The sequence below is a fragment of the Wyeomyia smithii genome, chromosome 2, assembly GCF_029784165.1.
Source record: "Wyeomyia smithii strain HCP4-BCI-WySm-NY-G18 chromosome 2, ASM2978416v1, whole genome shotgun sequence".
Lineage (NCBI taxonomy): Eukaryota > Metazoa > Arthropoda > Insecta > Diptera > Culicidae > Wyeomyia > Wyeomyia smithii.
In genome coordinates this window covers 68,534,081-68,559,725 of record NC_073695.1, presented here as the reverse complement: position 1 = coordinate 68,559,725, position 25,645 = coordinate 68,534,081, and the positions used below count along the sequence as shown (strand labels likewise).

Below are 25,645 nucleotides of genomic sequence, written 5' to 3'. Positions count from 1 at the left end.
GTATTCGAGTGCTCAGGTATCGATACTTCAGACAGTATCGCCCATCCCTAGTGTATCATGCTTGTGGAGTGCATAATTTTAATTATATCCTTGCTGCTGACCGACCAGTACGCATGGCAAACTAGACTGCTTAGGCGCACCGACGTCACTTTTTATGCAAAACGTTGAAATGGTTTTGCTATGTTGCAGGAAAAGTGACGTTAGCGTTAGAACTCAATGCATTTACATAAATAAACGTTTCAAAACAATGGGATACGTTTTTCAACATATTTACTTAGATTCTATCAGATCAGATTGCGTAATAATGCGCTTCTGTTAATTTGCGAACGATTTAGACATAATCGCTTCTGGAGCGATTTTGTGCTTCTGGCGCTTACGTCAAAATCACAGCCCACGGCAGAATAGTGCTCTTAAATTCCGAGCTAGGAATTCGGATTATCGAGTCGTCAGATTAAAGATTTTAAGATTAGCGGAGGAATGCTGTATGTCGGACAAGCGGTGGATGTTGTAGAGCTAGGGGGCTGGTTATTTGTCGAACTGCTTACATTTTCGTCTACCGAATCTGGTACCCACTTTTTGGTTGGTACTACCATTGACTCATTAGCGAAAGTAAAATTAAACGTTTATTTTCAGCACAATGTGAAATATGACATTTTGTTTAAGCATTTTATACTAAATTTTGACGCCAGGAAGAATTCGTGACTAGTATGCAAAATTTTCACGTTCACACTCCCCTGTGTAGAACGCGAAAGGTGAGCAGTGTTTGACATTCGGTCTGAAAGGCTTTGACAGCTGATTCAATCCAGCGTCAAAACAAGTGGTTTGCAAGAATCTTATGTCGAATTCGTTTTTACGGCAGGACTATACCGTCCCGGACTACGCTTTGCAGCTGAAAAAAAAACACTTTCCGAGCAGTTGCAATGGTGTGCGTAATACCAGAGGTAACTGTCACTTTTGTTTTGCTCATTATCGCCATTGTCTTTTATCCCATTTGTGCTACTGTACGAAAAATTTGCCAATTTAATGAAAAATTACCAAATAACAAAATAAAATAAATAAAGTTCAACCTGATGTTTGACACGCGAAGAACGATAATCAAAGCAAACCGATTTTGACACATTTTTTTTTATTTTGACACATACGTGTGAATGTGTTGGTGTCTTCAAAACTGCACTCTGTTTCTTGCGCGGACTGTCCGGGACAGAAAAAGGGTAGTCCGGGATAGTCCGGAAAATGTAAAAAAAACAGTGATAGGACAAAGTGTAGTCCGCGGGGTAGCGACACCGCAAAAACGAAAACGACATTAGTGTTCATATCGTTTCCAGGAAAATTCGTTACGAAAAAATATCATATTTACCTTGTTTGTATTTTCCTGGTGTCTATTGTATTGTTGCCGCTATCAAACAACAAAGTATTTTTAGTTCTGCTTATTCCTTGGCACTCGACAGTTTAGCGAAAAAGACTCGTTGCGAATTTCGTACTGTATCTCAACATCCTACAAAAAAAACCTGCTGACAGTAGTTCAAAAAATAGACCTACCTATTAATATTTGCGAAATAAGATTATGTCCACCACGTAGGTACCCTTCAATATTACAAGTGTATCATTACATAAAGTCCAAAAGACATCAATAAAATATCTCCATGTCTCCCCCATTACTGTCTAATACACTTGACTATTTTCGATGTACAATTCGATAAAAAATATTGTTCATACATTTATACTATGGCTTGTATATCTTTTTTCTGTTTGTTTTGTCGATAGACTCATTATTCTGGAGATATTTGCCAGCACCCCCGAAATTATAAAATAAATTATCCAAGATCTGGTCCACAATTTGTTCATCTCAAATCAATCTAGGAATCACGGGAAGTTTTCTTCGCTTGTTCTTGTGTAAAAAGTGCAATAAGGCTTTAGAAAAAAATTTCAACACTAAGAGAAAACTTTAAAATTTTCCATGGCTTCGAAATTTTGTTTGGCTTTTTTAATCGACTATTTTTTTTTTTGGGGAGCCTTTTAGATCGTCGATGATGATTCTCGATGAAAATTTAATATGAATTGAGGAAAAAATTCTTTTACGAAGCTTGGTTCATGACTTATAACGTTTTTAAATTGAAAGGGGCTGGGAAAAGTTGGCAATCGAGATTGTTTTGAATTTTTTTTTGCTTATTGGTCCATAAGGTTTATAAAATTTAAAAACCTTCTTCTCGCTAGGTACGATAATGCAAAGAAATCCCCGTTTGTATTATTTGAGATTCTACTAAAATTCATCAGAATTGAATTCATTGTGGTAAAGTACATTCTCTTATTCATAATGTATTTACATGTTTTATTTTTAGAGTTAACACGGACACGGAACAAATTGTACTAACTCCTATGGACACGGAAAACCCGAGTTTCCGGTTCCTGCAAAAGAATAAACTGGCTCCAAACGTTCTCACGTTAGTTTCGAATCCTCAAGAAGACACGTTGGCAACAGATCAAATGTTAACCGATCAATGTATAGACGAATGTGACGAGCAATCTGAAGAGGTGTCTACTTTATTTCCGGAAACACCTACTGTCACATCTGATCCAGAGGAAATTTTGAATTAAGCTGGTCAAAATGAAAATCAGACGCCTAATACATCTATGAAACGAACATTACCTGACGGACCTGGATACCAGACTAAAAAGCCTGCTACCAGCGCGATTAAGTTTATGTCATTCCGAATAAATTGGACTAAAATTAGTGACATCCTACTAGGTCGGTTGAACGCATTACAGGATTATAAACGTGAGCATCCAAACACTCGGAATGATCAAATCCCAGTGTATTTGCGTTTGAAGAAAAATGAAAAAAGTTTACTTGTCAACACTTTGGTGGATCAACTACGAGCTATTGATAAAAACGTTCCCGCTGATGTAATGGAATCCGTTTCAGAGCAATTGTTGAAGAGGTATCCGTGCCTCGAAACCGCTGACGACGATGGATTTTCAAACGGTTCAAGTCACATTGAGATCAAACTGAAAATGATAAACCGTAAGTGCTATCTCAATAACCTCGATAAATCAGGAAGAAAAGCCTGTCCCGGTGATTTCAAAGCCCCGAAACTGCAATGCAGGTACCATTCCGGGATATTGGAAGTTTTCGTCTAGTCAGTGTTCGAAAGAAATATTTTCTAAGCTCCGTCGAAATGAGTCGTCTCTGCTGACCGAAGAGTTTTTGAGTGAATCCCAGGCATTCGTTCGATCACGATTGGACGAAAACAAGGAGCTCAAAATTATTCTTTCGGAGTTACCTGTTCTACGGCGTCGTCAACTTCTCCATTATCACTTCAAACAAGCAACTGGCATTGAAATTGGAATTCTTCAATCATACTTCAGCTCCAAGCGAGCCAAAATAGTTGATTACTCAACTACGCAAAAACTGTTTAAGCTGCAGCAGACATGCACGGATTATGATGTACTTGCTGTTCTAGCCTAGCTAGTAGGAGAAAATCTCGAGGATCTCGTTTTGAAGAAAGAGGTAAACCTGCTAAATGATTTTCTCTGATTGTTACATATGTCATTCTAACAATTTATATATTTTTTCTACATAGGTCGGCACATGCATTGACGATATCCGCGAGGAATAAAAAAAAAGATAAATATTTGGCGTTCATTTTGCAGCACATGAACAATTTTTACTAATTTCAACTTGAGAAAAAATCAAACTAGGTAAACAATAGACGCAACCGATTTTTTGCTTTTCGTAAGAGTGACCATTAGCCTTAGCCTGATTCGTCATATGGACCATCAGCTTTACTTCCCTCTCGAAGGAAGAATGTCGGGATCAAGATTAGAAACCTTGATTTCTGAGGCGCCAGACCAACTGCTGCAAGACAAAATATGATTTTAAAGCTTTTGATATGTAATATTTGGCGTTGGATTAGAAAATCAATCATGCAAGTTTTTTCCATAAATGGAGATCAGGGGGTGAATGAGTACTACACGTTAGCTTTGTATTTAAAAATGTTGCAAATTTGAAAAAAAGAAATGAAACTTAATACTAATTAGCGTTTTGGCCTTTTTTAAATAAACATCAATTTTAAGTTGTGCTAGTTTTTAAATCAACTGACGAATTTTTGAACTTCAAGTTTTTTTTAGTAGTTTGTAAATTGGTGTTTGCTGGAAAGTTTTTTTTTGAAACTGGTTCTGAATACTTTTGTTATTATTAAAATAGCCAACAGCCTCTTTAAACTAGTTTTATTACTTTAATTTGTTTTTCAGGAATGGGAAATGGTAACTCGATGTTTTACGTCTTCGCTGATCACGTCAGAGTTTCCGAAGGCGCGACGAATATCCTCAGTGCGATTCAGGATTTAATGTGCGTGCAATTCGTACACAGTTTTGTGTAAATTCCAAAGGCTTCGAAGTTTCTGGAACTTCTACAAGAGTATTTCCTTAAACTCTTTCCCGCCAAAGGGTCAAAGTCCAGAGCCACCCGTGTTGGAAAGCAGCAACGGCAAGTACAAAGGGTCATTGCGGCCTTGTCTAATCATCGATTGCACAATGAGGCAGATCCGTTACACTAAGATCTCTATGAAATGCGATAATAAAACAAGTTTTCACACATAATAATATTCTGCATTTTTTATTCGTTTTTTGAAAAGAAATATAAAAACTATTCCTGTACGAGTTCTGCGTGCATTGAAATGCATCAGACGACAAACAATCGCAACAGCTTGTTTTCGAAAAAAAAAATGGGGATTCGAATTATTCGAATATTACGTGTGATTTGAATTTTACAGTACGCGATATACATTCAGTTATTTGAATTTTACAGCTCACGTAATTCTATTTCGAAATATTTTTTTTCTGTAATTTTCAAAGCTCACGTAAAATTGAATTATACACAATGGAGGAAATTCTTTATAGGCGATTCGACGTAAATTTCAATGTTTATTTTTAACTGTGTAGGATTACGCCACCCAAAAAAAAAAAAAACAGGAAAAAGTTATAAACATAATACAACCGGCTTTAGCAAGAATTAAAAATTCAGCAGTTTTTACGTCGTTCTGTTCGTCTAAACCCTCGAAGGAGATGAGTTGGGCTATGTGTGCTTAAGTGAAAGGTTACTGTCGTGCTCTTGGTGCCAGAGCAATTTTCATGCGATGAAATAATAAACTGATCGGATACCGCATATACTAATGCAATGGTAACGCGCGCTTATCATAACTGTGCCCAGCCTGGATGTAGGCGGGTGAGTTAGGCATCGAAAGTCGCCCTCTTGGAATTCAAAATGACTTGTGAAGTTGATTTTCGGTCTCAGCACATCATCACGGTTCCGGAAACATTTTGGATGACATTTGGCTGTATCAGAATGAACAAAAGAATGTTTGAAAGCTGAAGTCTATCCCCCTTCTCCACTAAAGGAATGAAAAAAAGGTAATCTCAATCTGATAGCGGATTGACTTACTCCAACAAAGATAAAGGCTTCTTAAAGGCGCCTTCTTTTGGATTGCTGCACTTGATGTTTTTATTAATTTTTTTTTCTATCTTTCAACGAAGTTTTTTTTTTTTTTTTTTTTTAAGGGGGGATTTGTTAGTAGCTTTAGTATTTATGATAAATATTAGTAAATAATGAGTATGTGTGTCCAATCACAAATGGTGACTTCTCAACATTGTTAGAAATTTGTAATTTTAATTGTTAAGATTTGTTTGCTCTCGCAATTAGGACTTATCATTCGTAGGGATTTAAACCTACTTGTCAGAAAAGGGGAAGTAAACTTACAACTAACTTAATTGCTAACTTATTGGCTATAAAGAGAGCTTATCGTAGCAATTGAGGATTGCAACGATTTTTGTCGAAAATTGTTAATAATTTTATTTGACATAGCTTCTAATGGTTCAACACCAGTAAGTCTATGTAATTCGAGTGTATCAAACCAAGGAGGACGCTTCAAAATCATTTTCAGAATTTTATTCTGAATCCTTTGGAGCGTTTTCTTCCTTGTTGAACAGCAACTTGACCAGATCGGTACAGCATAAAGCATTGCTGGTCTAAAAATTTGTTTGTAAATCAAAAGTTTGTTCTTTAAACAAAGTTTAGAATTCCTGTTAATGAGAGGATATAAACAGCTCGTATATTTGATGCACTTGGCTTGTATACTCTCAATGTGCTCTTTGAAAATAAGTTTTTTATTATAAATTAGTCCCAAGTACTTAACCTTGTCGGACCAACTTAAAATAACCCCATTCATCTTGACAACGTGATTATTGTTTGGCTTGAGGAAAGAAGCCCTAGGCTTATGCGGAAAAATTATCATTTGAGTTTTAGAAGCATTGGGAGAGATTTTCCACTGTTGCAAGTAGGAAGAAAAAATATCTAAACTTTTCTGCAATCGACTGCATATGACACGAAGACTTTTTCCTTTTACGGAAATGCTTGTGTCATCGCAGAACAATGACTTTGTGCATCCTGGAGGCAAATCAGGAAACTCTGAAGTGAATATGTTGTACAGGACTGGACCCAAGACTGAACCTTGAGGTACACCTGCTCTGACAGGAAATCTATCAGATTTTGAATTCTGATAGACAACCTGCAGAGTTCGATCAGTAAGATAATTTTTTAAAATTTTGATAAGAAAAATTGGAAAATTAAAAGTTTGCAATTTCGCAATCAAACCTTTATGCCAAACACTGTCGAATGCTTTTTCTATGTCTAAAAGAGCAGCTCCAGTGGAATAACCTTCAGATTTGTTAGCTCGTATCATATTAGTAACTCTGAGCAATTGATGAGTTGTGGAATGTCCATGGCGAAATCCAAACTGTTCATTTGCAAAAATTGAATTTTCGTAGATGTGTGACATCATTCTGTTAAGAATAATTCTCTCAAACAGTTTACTCATTGAAGAAAGCGAACTGATTGGTCGATAACTTGAAACTTCAGCTGGGTTCTTATCCGGTTTTAAAATGGGAGTAATTTTTGCATTTTTCCATAATTTGGGAAAATATGCAATTTTGAAGCAGCAATTGAAAATTTTCACTAAAAATTCCATTGTGCTCTCAGGGAGATGTTTGATTAGTATATTAAAGGTTCCATCGTCACCAGGTGCTTTCATATATTTGAAATTTTTAATAATTGATTTAATCTTATTCAAGTTAGTTTCAATTATTTCTGCAGGTAAAAAATTCTGGGAAGAAATTAAATCAAATTGACGTGTGACTTCATTTTCAATTGGACTCACAAAATTCAAATTTGAGTTATGAACACTCTCAAACTGCTGAGCAAGTCTTTGAGCCTTTTGTTCATTGGATACAAGAAAACGTTCACCATCTTTTAAAACTGGAATAGGCTTTGAAGGTTTCTTAAGAATCTTCGACAGCTTCCAAAATGGTTTTGAATATGGTTTCAATTTTTCAACTTTAGTCTCAAAATTTTGATTTCTCCGAAGAGTAAATCTATGCTTAATCTTTTTCTGTAAATCTTTATAAATAGTTTTAAAAACAGGCTCACGAGAACGTTGATATTGACGTCTGCGAACATTTTTCAAACGAATTAGAAGTTGAAGATTTTCGTCAATTATTGATGAATCAAATTTCACTTGAGCCTTTGGAACTGAATAATTCCTGGCATCAACAATTGCACATTTTAATGCTTCCAAAGCGGAATCAATATTCACTTCTTTTTGCAAATCAAGCTCATTATTGATATTTCTCTAAATATGAGTTTTGTAACTTTCCGAATTAGCCTTGTTATAATGAAAAACAGAGCTCATAGGGTTTAAAACTGATTCATGGGACAAAGAAAAAGTTATTGGAAGATGGTCAGAATCAAAGTCAGCATGTGTGATCAAATCACTACATACATGACTTTGATCTGTTAGCACCAAATCAATTGTTGAAGGGTTCCTTACAGAAGAAAAGCATGTAGGACTATTCGGAGACAAAATAGAATAGTATCCTGAAAAACAATCATTGAATAAAATTTTGCCATTGGAATACTTTGAGAATTATTCCATGAACGATGTTTAGCGTTAAAATCGCCGATTATGAAAAATTTCGAACGATTTCTGGTGAGTTTTTGTAAATCACCTTTAAAATAATTTTTGAGCTCGCGTGTGCATTGAAATGGTAAATATGCTGCGGCAATAAATAAAATCCCAAGTTCAGTTTGAACTTCAATTCCCAAAGTTTCAATAACTTTCGTCTCAAGATGGGGAAGAGCACGATGTTTGATTCGGCGATGAATAACAATTGCAACTCCACCGCCGGAACCCTGAATCCTATCATATCTATGAACCACGTAATTGGGATCATATTTTAATTTTATGTTAGGCTTCAAAAATGTTTCAGTAATAATTGCAATATGCACATTATTCACTGTTAAAAAAATTAAAAACCTCATTCTCATTGGCCTTCAATGAGCGAGCATTCCAATTTAAAATTTTGATCGGTTTATTTAAAATCATTGCTAAATTTTAAATTAGAAACAATTTTAATAGTAAAATTTGTGCCTATTTCAATGGCTTCAAACATTGATTTTGCCTGCAACATGGCGTTCATAAGATCGAACATTGCCTGGTGCAAAATAGAAAGTTTACCTGCCGTAATAGGCCCCAGGCAGTTGACATTAGAAAAAATATTTTCGGCAGCAATATTAGCTGGAGTAACAGGTGTACAATTATTTTCTAGCGTGTTTTGCTTACCCATATTAACGGTCATTTTCGAACTACCAACACTAGGCGGTATAATGTTCGAACTACCTGTAACCTGTGCATAAGTTAAACGGGTATGCAAAGGAGTAGGTAAACTATGCGTCACTGGTACGCTTGGAGAATTTTGTTTTGATTGGGAAATTGATATTTGTTTACCTTGCCTTGCCTTAACAATTGCTAAGTGGACTGGGCATTGGTAAAAATTTGACATATGGTTGCCGTTACAATTCGCACAGCGAAAATTTTTACTCTCTTTCACAGGACATGTTTCTTTTTTGTGAGAAGAGTCTCCACAATTAAGACATTTTTGGTCCATGTTACAGAATTTGGAATCATGGCCATAACGTTGGCAAGTACGGCATTGGGTGATAAGCTCTTCACCTCCGCCATACTTCCTATAAATTTCCCACTTTACACGCACATTATACAAAGCATGTGCTTTTTCAAAAAATTTTAAGTTGTTAACCTCATTGCGGTTAAAATGAATTAAATAATTAACAAGGGAAATTCCAGTTCTCTGACTGTTATCGCCTCGTGATTTTTGTTTCATTAGAATTACTTGGGTAGGGGCTATGCCAAGTAATTCTGTTAAAGTAAGTTTGATCTCATCAACGGTTTGATCGTTGGTGAGACCTTTCAAGACAACCTTGAACGGCTTGGCGTTCTTGGTGTCATATGTAAAAAATTTGTACATCTTGTCAGTTAAATACTGAACAAGACGATCACGACCCTTTACTGAGTCGGCTAACAAGCGGCATTCACCTCTACGGCCAATTTGATAGGTAACTTTAACGTCAGAAACAAACGTTGAAAGTTCCTTTTTGAATATATTAAATTCAGAAGAAATAGTTACCACAATAGGTGGAACTTTCTCCTTTTTTAAAGATTTTATATTTTGTATAGTTTCATTAGTAATAACTTCCATTTCACCAGCTTCTTGCTCAGGCAAAATATCAAAAGGATTGTCACTACAGACACTCGAAGTGTCAGAAAGAGATGCCTCTCTTTTCCTCCCCGCAGCGATGCGAGGTTTCTTTTTCCGTCCAGCCATTTCAGGTGATACGAAAAAAGTTAAAACAAATGTTAAATTCAAAAGTAGGTAGTCTTGAGAAAGACTGATGAGAAATAACTTTCAGGTAATCTTTAAAAGACACACTGACAAAACACAAACTTTGAAGCTATAGGCAGTCAAAGACCAGTCCACAAGCAACTGAAAAAACGTCAGATCTGTAGGACAGTTCAAGACGCACTATCTTTCAACGAAGTGGAGAAACACTATGTGTGACGATCGATGCTTAGGAATGGCCTGTTTTTTTTGCAATATCCTACGTGCTATACCGGCTTGGTGTTTAACGATGTGCTGTTGCTGATGGCTGATGGCAAATCGAATATTGCAGGTGGCACCGATAGGCGGCGGTAGAGAAAACCTCATCGAAACAGATATTGATATCAGATTTCTTCTATGTAGCTCATGGTATTCTCATCTTAGTTCAGCATAACTTCATAAATCATTGAATACTCATTGTGGGTTTTACCTTAGAAAAAAATCATAGTTGAGTTATTACAGATTGATAAAAACGAACCCAAGAATTTTGCCTATAAATCGAACACAGCTGAAACTGGGCTCCAAATCAGTTCTGAGGCGCAAAAGGAAAACAGATGCACGACAATCTTTTAGGGTATTAGCTAGATATCGTCAGCTGTCGTTTCAATGAGAAAATACTATGTGGGATTCGTTTCGAATGGCATTAATCCAGTCAACAGCATCCGATTGTGTTTGAACTAGATATCATAGTTCGATAGGTAATATTTTACTGCTATGGGTTTTCGATTTCGTTTCGATACGTCATGTCGAATGAATTTTTTCCCTCTCAAACACAATGAATATAGACTTTTCATAACAGAGCTCAACTGTATCAAAGAAAACATTCCACAGCTGGCCGGCTATCAATCATTGCTCCCGATTCTCAGACGGAGATTTTCCTCAAGCTGTACTGACGCATGGAATGAACTTTCTGCATTGGACATTTCTAATTACTACCACATCAAACTCAATTTCCGTTGCTTTCACTTTGCTACAATATAATTGACACGAATCACAAACCAACAAAAACGTATCTAGCCGAATTTGACAGTCAAGTAACTTTAATTTTGCAATAATGTTTCCGTTTAATTTGCGAAATCGTGACAAGAATCCTTTATTAGGAAAAGGTTTGAGCTTTGACTTGTTCAAATTGCATTCGATGCTATTCTTATTCACTGAAATTCAGTTATTGACTAACAAATTCTAACAAGCGCAAACCACTAGGGTTTGCTATATTCCCGTACAATAATTTTCGGGAAAGGGGAATGAAATCTCTTTTCCCGGGAATTTCGAGGGATTCAACAATTAAAAAAAAAAGTAGGAGGGTGGTATTCAAGACACGACCGCATGACGTTGACTACCGTATTCTTATATAAAAAAAAAATATTCCATTGAAGCAAATAGTAGAGGGAATTGCAACGCTTCTTTTACAAAACTTCTGTAACAAAATTTCGAGGCGCCAAAGGGTACCACTTGCCGATTATTCTCGTTTACTGGTTAGTCCGTCCAGAATTCCAGCCATTTTAGTATTTTGCAGTAGCCATTTATTATTAACAGCCACTAGCATAACGGGTGAAACCGGCACGAGATGACCGGTACTATTTTGTCTTTCCTCCTTTCAGCTGCTATCGTGAAATTAACATCAACACAAACATGCATTTTTGCAAGGTTTTTTCCGCTAGCAGCAGCATTTGGTAAAACAGAAAATTCAATTAGCCGCTTCTGTACCAAAATTTCGAAGCACCAAAAGGTGCCAGTTGCCGATTATAGTTTCCTGGTTAGTCCGTCCAGAATTCCAGCCATTTAAGTGTTTTGCAGTAGCCATTTACTACTAAAGCCACCAGCATTACGGGTGATACCGGCACGAGATGACCGGTACTATTTTGTATTTCCTCCTTTCAGCTGCTATCACCTAGCGTCCGCATGTCACTGGTGCGGTTTTGGGATCAGAATGATGGGGCGCCGGCCGCTGTCGTAAAATTAACACCAACAAAAAGATGCATATTTGCAAGGTTTTTTCCGCTAGCAGCAGCATAAACATCGAAAACAGAAAGTGACAACAACAATAACAACAAAGTCAGATCGATTGTATCCGTTAGTGTCGACTGTGCTTGGGAAGAGAGGTAGTGATTGGCTGCGCGGTATGATTTAGACAATCGATATTAATTACCAATTTTTCAATAGTGTATCTCAAACAATAGTTTGTTTTTGTTACATAAATTTAACCGTAAAAGAATTTCTGATCGATTGATGCCAAAACCTCGAAAACCTGATTATAGATGACTGCAAAATAAGCGCTCAAAACCTGACCACTTTTCTCTGGTTTTCCCTGGTTGAATTACTAGATTTTCAAATTCAGGGGCCTAACTTCGATATAGACGTGAGTCAACGTCAAAAAAAAAAACAAAAGAAACGATGTTTATTAATAAACTGATAAAAAGGTAGGAGGTTGTATCTAAGACAAAACCGCATAACTGACGTTCGCTATTAAAAAAAGAATATGATGCTGATCGCAACTTTTGTGTTGCCCCGGAGGAATAAGGCACCGCACACTGAAAAATAATAATAATAGGGTGGTATCCAAGACACGGCGCACAGTGGGGCGACTTCGTCCAAAGGCTGGCCAAGCGAAAAAAATGTTGATAAATGCTACAGAAACATGGTACAGGTCGGACTCAATTATATAGAGACTCGATTATATATGATATGAAATAAGTGTTAACTATTAAATTGGAAATAAGAAGATGATTTAATCTATCAAGATAAGTATTTTTTCGACTATTTTTGCGAGTGAAATGTTTTTGGTTATTGAGTTACTCTTCTGTGGAGCCTCTTCGGCTTTCCTTCCTATAAATAGTATTGCGGTCTGAATGATATTGCTGACCTGAAACAATGTTTTGGTCTAACCTGATTTTTTTTTTCTAGGTGGCTTCATACTGTGTTTTGAACCCAGTTTTTCGAATCCCAGCTGATTCGAAATATCAATCATGCACTCAAAACAACGTATCCAACCATGAAGCGAATATATTCCGTAACACAAACAATCTTTGTTTACGTTCAATGTCCGCACCTTTTCAACACACTTAATTTTTTTTGCCGGTTCTCGGTAATTTATTGCAGAGAACGGCACCACTAAGTGCTCGGTTAAAAAAATTACAGCTGTCACATTGTTTCGTAAATCTCGGTTCACCCTAACTGAAATTTCGGCACAAAATATTACCGAGCCGAAATTCCAGTTAAGTGAACCGAAATTCACGAAAAAAATGTGACAGCTGTCATTATTTTTTTAACCGAGCACTCAGTGGTGCCGTTCTCGGCAATAAATTACCGAAACCCGGCAAAATATTTTAAGTGTGAATGTTGGTAAACTTCAATATTGTTGCTTAACAGCGCTGAGCAGAAGTTGTATTTGTTAAGGAATTGACGCATTTTCATCAATCATTGTAAGAAATGATGAAACAGAATGAAACAATGACAACACGTATTATTATAGATTTTTGATGATAAATTTTGGGATTTTTGCCCAAATTAATATATTATCCTTCATGGATTAATGTCAATATCGCAAATTTTTAATGATGGAGTATTATGGTTTAGAATAGATTAAATTTTATGTAAAAATTCAAGTTTAAAATAATATAATAAAAAATCTGCTATATATCGCATTTCTAATTAAAACGACAATTTGCGCAGTTTTGCACTACAGCGGACAGTATGCATTTGAAAGCTTACGTTTTTACCTAAATTTTGGATATAGTCACAATCGTGGCAAACTGCGGCAAAAAAAACTTTTCAGCTGCTTTTCTACAAAAAAATCACGTTTAATTAGTATCAGCTATTAAATTTCGATTCTCATCGTACTTTAAGTTTAGGCACTGTGTTTCAAAATGTGTAAATCACGAAACTTCATTATCTCCTAACCTATGCACCCCATTTTTACAAAATTGGTTTCAAATGAAAAGACTGCTTTTAAAATTCCTAGCTAATAATTTTCATGAAGCTTAGGAATGTGGTTCAAAAGTTATTAAAAAAAGGTGTTCCGGAAGCTATTATAACTCACTCATTTTTCTTATTTCTTAGAGATGACTGGACCGATTTTCACAAAGTTAGTATTGTATGGAAGGTTTAGTTGCCCAATAAGACCCTATTTAATTTTATTGTAATCGGACTGGAGCTTTGTCCGTTATGTACCAAAATGGGATATTCTCAAAACTTCATTACCTTAGAAGAAAAAATATTTTTTTGATCTGTTAGGTGAATTGATCGGCAAAATGGAAAAGCCAATAGTAAGGCCTTGTTCTATGAAACAATTTTGCTGAAGACATTGAGTACATAAAATCAATTTCTCACAGTCAAATCTAGATGATCACGATTTTTCGAGTTTAGACCACTGTGCACTGTGGGATTTTCAAATAAATCTTTTCACCAATTGTAAATGGCTTGAAATATAATACTTGGAATGTGTAGAAACTATTTCGGAAGTTAGTTCATGAAATGGTGGTTGAGAAACGTGCTTTACAATAAGTATTTCGTCGGTTTCATATCACTTTTCTGTACTTTACGACCTTCAAAAGGGCGTTAATTAAAAATGTACCGTACGATGATTTTGAAATTTTGACCAGAGATTCTGGACGTCATAACGAATCGAATGGTGTACTCAGATTCTTTGGTGCATTTTATTTCATAATAACGGTCTGTGGGAGCACCGTGGTGGAGCATTTCAAAGTAATTTACTTTTTTTTAACTCCGCCTGTTACGGTTCTCTTGGTTCAGTTTAGCCTTTACGAATAGACTTGGATTATTGAGAACTGGAGCAAAGGGTCCAAAGCCCCTGTAAAGGAGGATGGTTGCAACAGCTCTTAACCATGGCTGTTGCGTGAAATCCAATGGTTAAAACCCCTAAGCTAAGGTGTTATGCGACCCGTGCCGAAGGATGACGTGGTGGTGGGGGGGGGGGGGGTGGGGGGTTTAAGAAATACCCAGCCTCGAACGGAGCCTGTGGAGTACCAGGGCACCCTTCACAGTTATTAGCCCTTACTGCATCACGCGGGTCACTAATGCAGCGGACTCTTCTTTACCCAGCGACTCGTGGGAATTTTATGAACGACAAAACTTCACAAAATTCGGCCACCGGCAGCCTTTCTTTGCCGGAACCCATGGACTTATCGGAGCGTAGTCCAATGAAAACAAACGCACCGGGCAGAACGGAGGAGATGGAGCATGAGGATGATTTCAACCTCGACAGCGAATCACTGGACGGAGGACCCTCTGCTTTATCCTTAATCCTACGTTCTCCACAAGGGAATGACGAAAGTCAAACGGACTTAGTTCCCGGTACAGAGACAAGGCCCGATGACGAAGGGAAACCCGAATCATCGGCACCCCTTGTCAAGCGACTTTCGAATGCGCAAAGGCGGCGACTGAGCAAAAATTTTCGCTCCGGTCTCTCGTACGAAGAAGCCAGGAAGCTGGCCCTCCTTCCGACAGAGCAGCCTGCTCAATCGAACCAAGTCGTCGTCAAGCGACAGCGGTCGGACGACTTGGTGTCCCCAAACACCAGTACTAAGTGTCCACAGCCTAAAAAACTGCGGAACGGCACTGGTTTGGGGTCAACGGGCCCGAAGCCGCTCCCGACGGCCATTTTAGGGACATGGCGGGAGCTATAAGCCTCGCGGTTACTTCTGCTACCCACCCCAGCTCCCTTCTCACAACGGACCAGCTTCAGACTGTCCGGACCTCCATCCTCGATCACAAAGCTGACCAGGAAAATCCAACCACCAAGCCCAAGTTTAACGGTTGCCATCTAAAAAATGGCTTCCTGCAACTTGCCTGTGCCGACAACGACACAGTGCAGTGGTTGGAAAGGGAGGTACCTTCTCTCGTACCGTGGGAGGGAGCACAGCTTCGTGTATACCACATGAAGGATCTGCCGAAGGCCAGACGCTATGTCGGTTACTTCGCGGACAGTGCGAACTCTCCGGACGAGAAGATCCTTCGTTCACTCCAGAACCTCTACTAAAATGTGGCGAGTCTGTAACCGCAAATTGGTAAAGACATTGGTCGAGCTAGTTCTGGATATTGACGAAGAATCGGCCAAACTCATCGAAAATGGAAACCATGAACTGCACTACGGTTTCGGCAAAGCACGCATCCAAAAGGTAAGCGGAAGGCCGAACGTAACAGGCAGGAAAGACTCCGTCGCAATGTCAGGGAAGGTACGTGCGGGTAACTCCTCCGAATGGGCGAATGGGCTAAAGGTTCGCGTGGGAAACTCCTCCGGGAGTGCCCCACAACCACCCAAACGCAACCCTGCGGTTGGGAAGGTACGCGCAGGATGCTCCCCCGTGAGTGCCCTGTCACCACCCAAACAACGCAACCCTGCGGCTGCTCGGACGGTTCCGCCGAAGACTCGCAAGAGTGTGAAGCATCAACCACCGAACAGTCGCACCCCCCGGATCCAAAAACCGCCACAGCGTGCGCGACGACCTTCTGTTGCCAATCGACTGCTGCAACCGAAGCCGAACTGTGAGGAAGAACAACTTCCATCAACCAGCCAAACCGCTGTTGGCAGCCGTCAGCCAATACCCGGATCATCTTCCGATCCGGACAAAGACGGCAACATCACGGCAAAGTGAGCAGCCTTCGCTGCGTGCAAGCGAATCTCCATCACGCAAAAGGCGCCTCGGGCGTTCTTTGCAGGAGATTCGCCAAAGAGCAGCTAGCGGCAAACCAAGGACTGCAATTCTGCTAAATAGAGAACTAAAATTTTTACCTATTACAGAATTTATCTAAAGCGATGTCGTTGCCGTCACGGTTGGAGTACCGACAACCAGAGGACAGCAGGAGATGGTTGTCGCTTCGGCCTACTTCCCGGGCGACCAAGGTGATATACCGCCACCCGAAGTTGCTGCGCTCGTGCGGTACTGCAAGGCCATCAACAAGCCGTTTTTGATCGGCTGCGATGCCAACGCCCACCACACGATCTGGGGCAGCACGGATATCAACACTAGGGGTGAGTACCTACTTGAATACCTTACTTCTAATGATGTCAATGTATGTAATGTAGGGAATAACCCCACCTTTATCAACGCTATCAGACAGGAGGTCCTTGATCTCACTCTGTGTAGCGCCTCTATTTCTGAAAGGATTAAAAATTGGCATGTCTCCGATGAACCTAGTTTGTCGAACCACAGACATATAGTTTTTAATATAGAGGCTAACCCTCTGAAAAGAGAGCTGTACAGAAATCCTAAGAATACAGATTGGGAATCCTTTAAGGAACACCTGATCGATTCACGAACCTTCAGTTACAGCAACATTCGAAATTCAGTTGACCTGAATTCGGCAGCAAATGATCTACAAAACAGAAACATGGATGCTTTTAATGCAACCTGTCCACTAATACAGCGGTTAGTATGCCGTGACGTACCCGGCATACTAACCGCTGTATTAGTGGACGGCTTCAATAGGTTGGGCTTTAAGCTCACTCGACCCTATGAAGTCTCCAGGTCCAGACGGCATACTACCCATCTTTCTACAGAAATCGGCCGCAGCTATCATGTCCGAACTCGTAAACCGCTTCAGAGCCAGCTTTATCCTGGGCCATATTCCGGATAACTGGCTGAAGGTGAAGGTAGTGTTTATCCCCAAAGTTGGAAGAAAGGATAAAACCCTACCTAAGACTTTCAGACCCATAAGTCTGACTTCATCACTCCTCAAGTTGAAAATAATGGATAAATATATCCGTGATGAGTTTCTTAAAGACTCCCGGCTGAATAGGAACCAACATGCCTATCAAAGCGGCAAGTCAACAGGAACTGCTCTTCACAGCTTGATGACGTTGATTGAAAAGTGTTGATATTGAAGGGGCCTTCGATAACACGTCCTTTGCATCAATTGATACGGCTCTCTCTCATAAGGGAATCGACCACACTTCAAGGAGCTGGATACACGCAATGCTCTCTAGCAGAGTGATCACAGCAACCTTGGGAGATTCGTCTGTAACAAAATCAGTGATCAAGGGATGCCCGCAGGAGGAGTCTTCTCGCCCTTGTTATGGTCACTAGTTGTCAACGCACTTCTTAATAAGGTTACACAGCTTGGATACGAGGTCATTCGATACGCTGATGACATCGTCCTCATCGTCAGAGGTAAAGATGACGCAACTCTGTCGAGCCGAATGCAAGTGGCTCTGGATGCCACCACGTTATGATGTCTACAGGAGGGTCTAAACATAAACCCCTAAAAAACAGTCCTAATTCCATTCAGAAGACGAAAGAAGACCTCCATCACTCCTCTACCTACATCACTCCTGGAGTCAGACTGTGCTTCAGTAATGAAGTCAAATACCTCGGATATAATCCGGATAAGAAAGTGAATTGGTCTGCACAACTGGATCATGCCGCTAAGAAAGCGATCTCGGCGATCTGGGCCTGCAGAACTCTGTTCGGTAAGACCTGGGGACTGAAACCAGACTTGGCACTCTGGTCTTACAAGACCATTGCCCGACCAAGAATCACCTATGCTGCCCTTGTGTGGTGTCCCAAGGTGAACGAAAAGACTGCGCAAGCCAAACTCAAAAAAGTTCAAAGACTTGCATGTCTTTCGGTTACCAGCGCTATGCGAACAACTCCAACTGAAGCCATGGAAGCAATGCTCTGCCTACTGCCTCTACATCTTCATATGAAAAAGGAAGCAGAGCTTGGCTCTCTAAGGTTGCAAAGGAGGATAACTATACTCGAAGGGGACCAAATCGGCCACCTTCGCATACTTAGGGAGTTCAAACTAACTCCGCTATTAACAACAGTCTCCGACTGGATGGACACTAGGACCACCATGGATATTCCGTATAGAGTGATGGAAACAAACCGCTCTATGTGGAACAATGGAGGGCCTAATCTTCCACCTGGCATCGTCAGTTTTTATAAGGATGGCTCGAAAATGGGATCCCTAACGGGATCCGGTATATACGGACCCGAGATCAGGAAAACATTTTCCCTGGGCAAATGGCCCACCGTTTGCAAGCAGAGGTATATGCCATATATATCTGCGCAAAAATATGTCTGAAACGCAACTACAGACATGCGAAAATCGGTGTATACTCGGACAGTCAAGCAGCACTACTAGCACTTAAGTCCGTCAAATGCGCTTCCAAACTTGTTTGGAAATGCAATGAAACTCTACGGGAACTCTCCCGGTAGAACTCAGTTTTTCTGTTTTGGGTGCCCGGATATTGCGGAGTCGAGGGTAATGAACAAGCTGACTACCTAGCAAGACAGGGATCAGCTCAGCGGTTTATTGGCCCCGAGCCGTTTCTGGGTACGTCCAATTCCGCTATCAAAATCGAACTACTTACTTGGGGAAGGCTAGAAATAGCATCCCAGTGGCAACAGGTACAGGGTTGTAGACAAGCTAAAAAGTTAATCTATCAGAACCCCGGAACCGCCAGAAAGTTACTTAGTCTAAATCGTAATGAGCTACGGATAATCACGGGACTCCCTACCGGACACTGTCCCGCTTTTTATCATTTAAAGAAAATCGGTGTAGTGTTGAACGACACCTGCCGATTCTGCAAATCTGAACCAGAGAGTTCAGATCATTTGCTTTGCTCTTGCGGAGCTCTTGCTTCCTCTAGGTGCAACTTCTTGGGAAGTTACCTTTTAACTCCATGCCAAGTATGGAGCTCTAATCCCAAGCTTTCATCAACTATGTTGTACCTAATTGGGGTACAGGTTTACAACAAAACAGTTTTACTCCATCAATGAGTACGGGCAATCCGTAACCTGTGCACAGCAATCGAGGCCAGCCACAAAAGACAATTAGTAAGACTGTCGCAGTAGCATTTCAGTACCCAGTGCCCTTCAGGCATACATTGGATAAAAAAAGTACTTTTTTCAAAAAATATGTCAAAAAACGTCAGTATGCCAAGCTTTGGAAAGTAATAAAAAAATCTGATTTCGCCAAAATTTTGGATTCAAGCACTTGAATGTTATAGCAAGAATGGAAAAATATTTCAAAACAGCTTATGTAAAAAAAGTATTTAGGCTGATGGCCAGCGATTTCCCACTGTGTTGTTGCTGCCGTTCGCAGAATAAAGGTAAGGTGTTACGCAGTAACTGAGAATTGACTCGTATGCAGCTCTCGTTTCCTAATGTCGCGTACCTCTAACAGCTATGCTTCACTCGCTACCGTGTGACGAACAAGAATGAAGTTGAATTTTTGTATCAAGCTGAGCGTAGATTTTCGCAATGTAGGTGGAGCGACGTAGAATCGAGAAAGAGAAACGAAACAAAATACTTTGCAGATTCAAAATATGTAGGCAGTAGAATTTATTCCGTCCATTTTATTGTTATCCGTGCTCGGGAAGCGAGGCAATACTGAGGAAAGTGTATGGGAAATCTCGAGCTTGGAGCTGTTCTTTTTTTTACCATTAAGCAGTAAAGCAACAATGTTAAAGATTATATTCAACAATTGTCGCATATTCTATCTATCCACCGACATATACATGACTAAGATGCATTAACTCGTTAGCTTGTTATAATAATTTGAAATCAGACGCAACTTTTGCCAGTTTCATTTTCAACTTTACAAAATGTACTCTAGTATAGTAAACAAAAAAGTAGTCCTACGTCAAAACAGAACAAGTTTACCCATGCATTGCATATCAGGTAAACAAACTAAACCACATATTGACTCAGTTGCGGTGGATTCCGCGGTGGTGCTTGCGCTGGGTTCAACTGTTAGTTGAACCGAGTTTTCGAGATATTTTTAAGCAAAACTAAACTTTGTTTAGTTTTGAAAATTAATTGTTTTTTAATCTTACGTAAGGTTTTCTCAAACCCCTCTCCCCATTTTTAATTTATATTTTGGAATTGCACGCATACCTCCTCCACTTTTGCGCGTTTAAGGAACATTCGCAGCATCTTGGGCGATTTAACTATCACGTACGATGGCGCGAATGCAATGACTGTTTGTATTATACGTGTAAGATTTTATCCGAATGGGCAATATTTAGTTTATGTCGAGCCTGGAAACGTTGATCGATGTGCATGATGCCCAGCTTAACTGCGATGTTGTTTGTATTTGACAGAGGACAAAGTAACGATTAATTTCGTTCTTCTCAAAGTACATTTTTATCTATTGATCAAGAATATAGTTAAAAATTACGGAATGTAGTTCGATACATAACATACGACACACCTTTTCAAACAACTTTTTTTACCCTGAGGCACCGCAGATAGCGACTTCCAACAGCCAAGATCAATAGTATCAAAGAAAATATTCTACCACCCGGCGCCCATCAGTCATTTCCGCCGGACACGACAGCTTCAAGTACAATTCCATTGATCTCCGAAGCCATCGTTGCAATTCATCAAACTGAAACAATTCATCACTCATACTGTTTGTTATTCCCGTCGAAACAGAACAATGACAGAATCTTTCCTGACATTCCGGATACACTTTATTAGCAAACACCTCCATCACAAACGAATTTCGAAAGTCATCTATCACGCTAGTAAGGCTGGTGAAATATCTCCGTTTGTGACTGCTAGAGCAGTAGGTATAGGAACGAACTCCTGCTTGGGAACGATTGAAAAAACCGCTCGTTTGTGGTTAAGCTCGTGGTGAAATTGAGAAACGGAAAAGCCTCTAGTACACAATAAAACGTCAAATCCTAGCAACATTTGACGAAAAAAAAAAAACGATTTTCTCCAATCCCAGTTGGTACTTACTTGAAGAAATATGTTCCATTTTCGAAGCCGAAGAAAGGTACGGTGTAGGTTAGCATCCAAATGTTGCCACCGCCGCAGTCGTAGTACGGTTTGGACCAGCGACCGTCCTCGTATTTCACCGACAGGATCTCGTCCGCCTGACGTACCGAGTTGTTCGAGTAGATGTGGAATGCTGGACGACAGAAAAGAAAGAAAAGTAAAAAAAAAATCATCAGAAGGACACAAATATCGGGATTCGCTGGTTTCCAGCTGGCAGATAGCTAATACATTGCAATAGCGGACAATAAATGTAAGTCTCCGAAGCGCTTAACTCCGGCTTGGATGAGTGGACGGGACAAAACATCCTTGTATTATGCGTCCCGAAACGGAGCACTAGCGGTCGGTTGAAAATAGTGTTTTGTATGCGCTTGAATATCAAATCACGGTTAAAGTTATTGTTTCACGCCGAAAACAATGGCTGCCGTTTTTTACAGGTGGTAAACAACATAGGATTTATGCTGCAGGTGTTTTTGTACACGGTGCATTGTTTCGATAGCAGTTAGCCATTTTGATATTTGACTTTATTCAAAGCGTTACAATATCACCGGAAACACAATGGGTGATGTTTTCGGTGCTCTGCACTAAATCTGTACATATCCATAGTAGGGTGGCGAATTTCAGGGAGCCGGAAGGTTGTTGAAAAACAAAGCGCACGGGTAGATTAAATATTTATTGTAGGCAGTTGACAATGAATCGTGGAGCCGACAGTTTAGGTGATATATTTATTCAATATTAGTTATTCATCATCCAAACATGGAATAGAAGTTTGCAGGCCTCTGGCTTGTTGGAACATAGATTCAAAAGCTAGTTTTGGATATAAATTTGTGTGAAAGGCAACTATTGTCGCAGTCTCCCGGCGGGTCACTGCAACCGTTGTGTGTACGACACGATACCTTTTTAACTACCCAAACTTGCCGTTTTAAACGTTCAGCCAAACCAGACCACAGGATTTTTGAGGTTAGTACTACCAGGGTTGATATTTGTTGACACTCTTGAGTGAAAGTGAAAAAAAGCATCCATGAACGTTATTTTTTTACAATCCTTTCAGAGTTCTCCCTCCCCGCTTTTTGCATGGAAGTGAACTGTCAAAACACCTCATTATATTTCATGCGATGAAAGCAAGACAACAAAATCAGTTTATCAGTTAACGAAGATTGTCAAGGCATCGGTCAGTGTTAGTGAAAAAGTGTTTCGGTGAGGTTTATTTTGGTTGAGTAGACTGTTTGTTTTTCTTTTGCGCTTTGAAGTGAAGATCATTTGGTTGGATTTGTCGTCAAATTTTATTCCGTAACCATGAACGATGCGCGTGATCTATTTCATCTGAGTATAGCAGCACGTTACTAGGACGAAAATCTAGTGTATCTGAAAGAGTGCTGCGATCATTGGAAGTGAAAATTGAAAATGATTGGCTGTAATTTTCGAAGAATTTTGCTGGGGAAAATGACTTTTATCAGCACTGAGTACTACTGCTTCCATCTCCCTGACATAACGCTCCTCGGAGCTGCATTATCAAGCTGATTATGTTAATCTTTTTATTTCATTTCGCATAGCTAGGAGCACAGAAAATTCAACTATTTTTACTGCTTAGAGACCATTACCTAAATTAATAGTTGAGAAATAAGAAAAATTCCATTCCATTCACAATCAAAGATTGCGTGTTTTTAGATAATAACCATAATTGAACATGGAACTAGTACAATTTGAGCCTAAAATTTAGATTGAAAAGTGTTTTAGTCACTACTGCAATATGCACCTCATAGACTGTTTAAAATTTCAAAATTCATCTTTCAATTTTGAAGAGCGTGTATTCTAGTTTGAAAAATTTACAGCTGAATTGTTTTAAGTCATTGCTGATTGTTTACTGTTTCGAGTTACATTCCAACAGAGCGCAGCATGGATTGTTGTAGGTAGTCCATCTTCTCAGGAGTGAGACTGCCCAAATCACAACTGGCTCTGCACCAAACACGAAATATTTGTTGTCTTTTAATTTGGAGTATTTCCTGTAGAGACAGTGGCGTATGAACAGCCTGATGATGCCTAAACGAGATTGATCGCCTTCATTTTGTTGTTATCTGAATACAAAATATCACCTGCGGTTATTGATAATGCAAGCGATGTCTGAGCACTACTGAAAGTCTTTGGATTACCTGCATTATTGATACATTATCATGTATTGATGATACATGATATTTCGGTCGGAACACGACTGGTATGAAAATGTTGACTGGGATGCTAGGAAAATTTGCTGAAGCTTTCCTCAGAACATTCTATGCTTATATTGATTTACATCGATTTGTTTGTGTGTTCTAAAAACTTTGGTATTTTGAAGTACAGTATTTACGTAACAATCCAAAAAAACTTGCTGAACATAATGGAACGTAATATAAAACGGGAGACATACTTAGCTAAACACGATTCCAATTTTTAATTATACAAATAGTAACGATGGTAACACCGCAATAAAGCACTGTCAGATTGTTGAATCATCGTTTACAAACAATGCTTGGCAAAGATGTCCACCCTCCATTGCAAGTACAATGATCCCCTAACACATTAAGCACCAGGTATACGTAATCGAGTTTGTTGACCTCAGTGGATTTACGAAAGTAAATTGCTACTTTGGTTCGTGTTTGGTGATTCTGCTCAGCGCAGCTTGCTGCTTGTCAGTTTGGGCAAATTCAAATGCTGGGCGAAATCATGTAAATTTCGTCCTAGGGACGAGGGAATTTTATGAAGGTAGAGAAAAACCCGCATCCGAGTGAAAAATCTAGCGAAACAAATTAAGGTGTTTCCGATCGACGTGACATACTGCTAATGCTCTGCAAACAGGTTTTGTATTATACTTAGAATAGCTGCTGCTAACTGAAAATGTTTTTACCTAAAATTCAGAACGTCCTTCTGTTCGGGTGTTCCGATAATCAAGGAAGACCCTCGGCAAGGGGGATTTTCAAATTCACCACCAATCCGGAAAATATGGTTGAACATGAACATAAACGCCCACAGCGTCGAGGAGAAAAATGAGAAAGAGAGATAGGGAGAAAGGACCGGTAACAATGCCACAATACTGCCGGCGCGGCTTTCCCTGACAAGGGTATAAATATTCGATTATGAGAAAAACTTAAATGGCATTAGAGTTGGGGATGAATGCCATGGCAATTAAGCGGTCTAGAAGAGATTATTTTTAAAACTGCGACGTATTTTTGTCACTATGCTATCAGTCCTTTGGTTGCACATGATTGATTGAGCGTCATTACGAGCACAGCGCAACGAGGGATGAGACCCTAGTGACAAAACTTTTGCCTCGTTTACTTATTTCAAATGCATAAGATGTCTCATTTAACACTAGCACGACACTTCGGTTCTCTGGTGATTAACAATATCCACAGTAAATCCAGAATGTGAGCCACTGTGCGAAACGCTTGATAACATTTGTCGATAAAATGAAAAAAGTGCACTTCAAAAGCTCAAACCGGAAAAAATGAAAGATTTTTGCTATTCAACCACTCCTATAAATTTTGGTGCCCCTAGCCATTGCCAGAACGAGTCAACTTACGTGAGAGTTCGAATAGTAATTGCTCGCCGGGTTCGTCGCTTCAAAGTTATGTTCACGAGAAAACTCATTTAAGTTAGTGGCTAGGGACACCAAAATTTACAAGAATGGTTGAATGGCTATAATCTTTCATTTTTTTTTATTTGAGCTTTTGGAGTGCACCTGTGTTGACCAGTGTTATGTATATTCGGCAATAACGGCTAAGCCGTCGGCTATTTTAACGCTTCACGTGCCTTCAGCATAGCATGGAAAAAGGTCCACCAGGATGATATATATGTAATTCATTATTGTATACCAACGATGATTGTACGCATGAAGGAACTCCACTCGTTCTATACTGCCTATAATCGCATATCAGTCCCATCTTCATTTTCATCAAGTTGAGAAAACAGCGCGTAAAGGTATATTTCTTGCTTAAGTTATTTCATGATATAATGAGTTAGACATTTACCATAACTTCTCTATAAAAACGACAAGAATGCAGGTGAGACTGGTATGTGATTATAGGCAGTATACGCAACAATTTGTTAGGTTATCGAAAACAAAACTTGGTTTATAC

At 39.3% G+C, this 25,645-nt stretch overlaps 1 protein-coding gene and 1 long non-coding RNA gene across 2 annotated transcripts in view; one reads left to right on the top strand and one right to left on the bottom strand.

Moving 5' to 3' along the window:
- LOC129725269 (uncharacterized) overlaps positions 1–25,645 on the bottom strand; it is a 624,604-nt gene that overhangs the window by 156,027 nt on the left and 442,932 nt on the right. Inside the window, exon 5 of the mRNA XM_055680865.1 lies at positions 21,498–21,669. Within this exon, the coding sequence (XP_055536840.1) occupies positions 21,498–21,669 (172 nt within the window). The remainder of the gene's footprint in view (positions 1–21,497; positions 21,670–25,645) is intronic.
- LOC129725275 (uncharacterized) lies at positions 1,310–4,040 on the top strand. Its single transcript, XR_008728044.1, has 3 exons — positions 1,310–1,575; positions 2,340–3,508; positions 3,582–4,040. It is a non-coding gene; the product is annotated as an uncharacterized LOC129725275 (long non-coding RNA).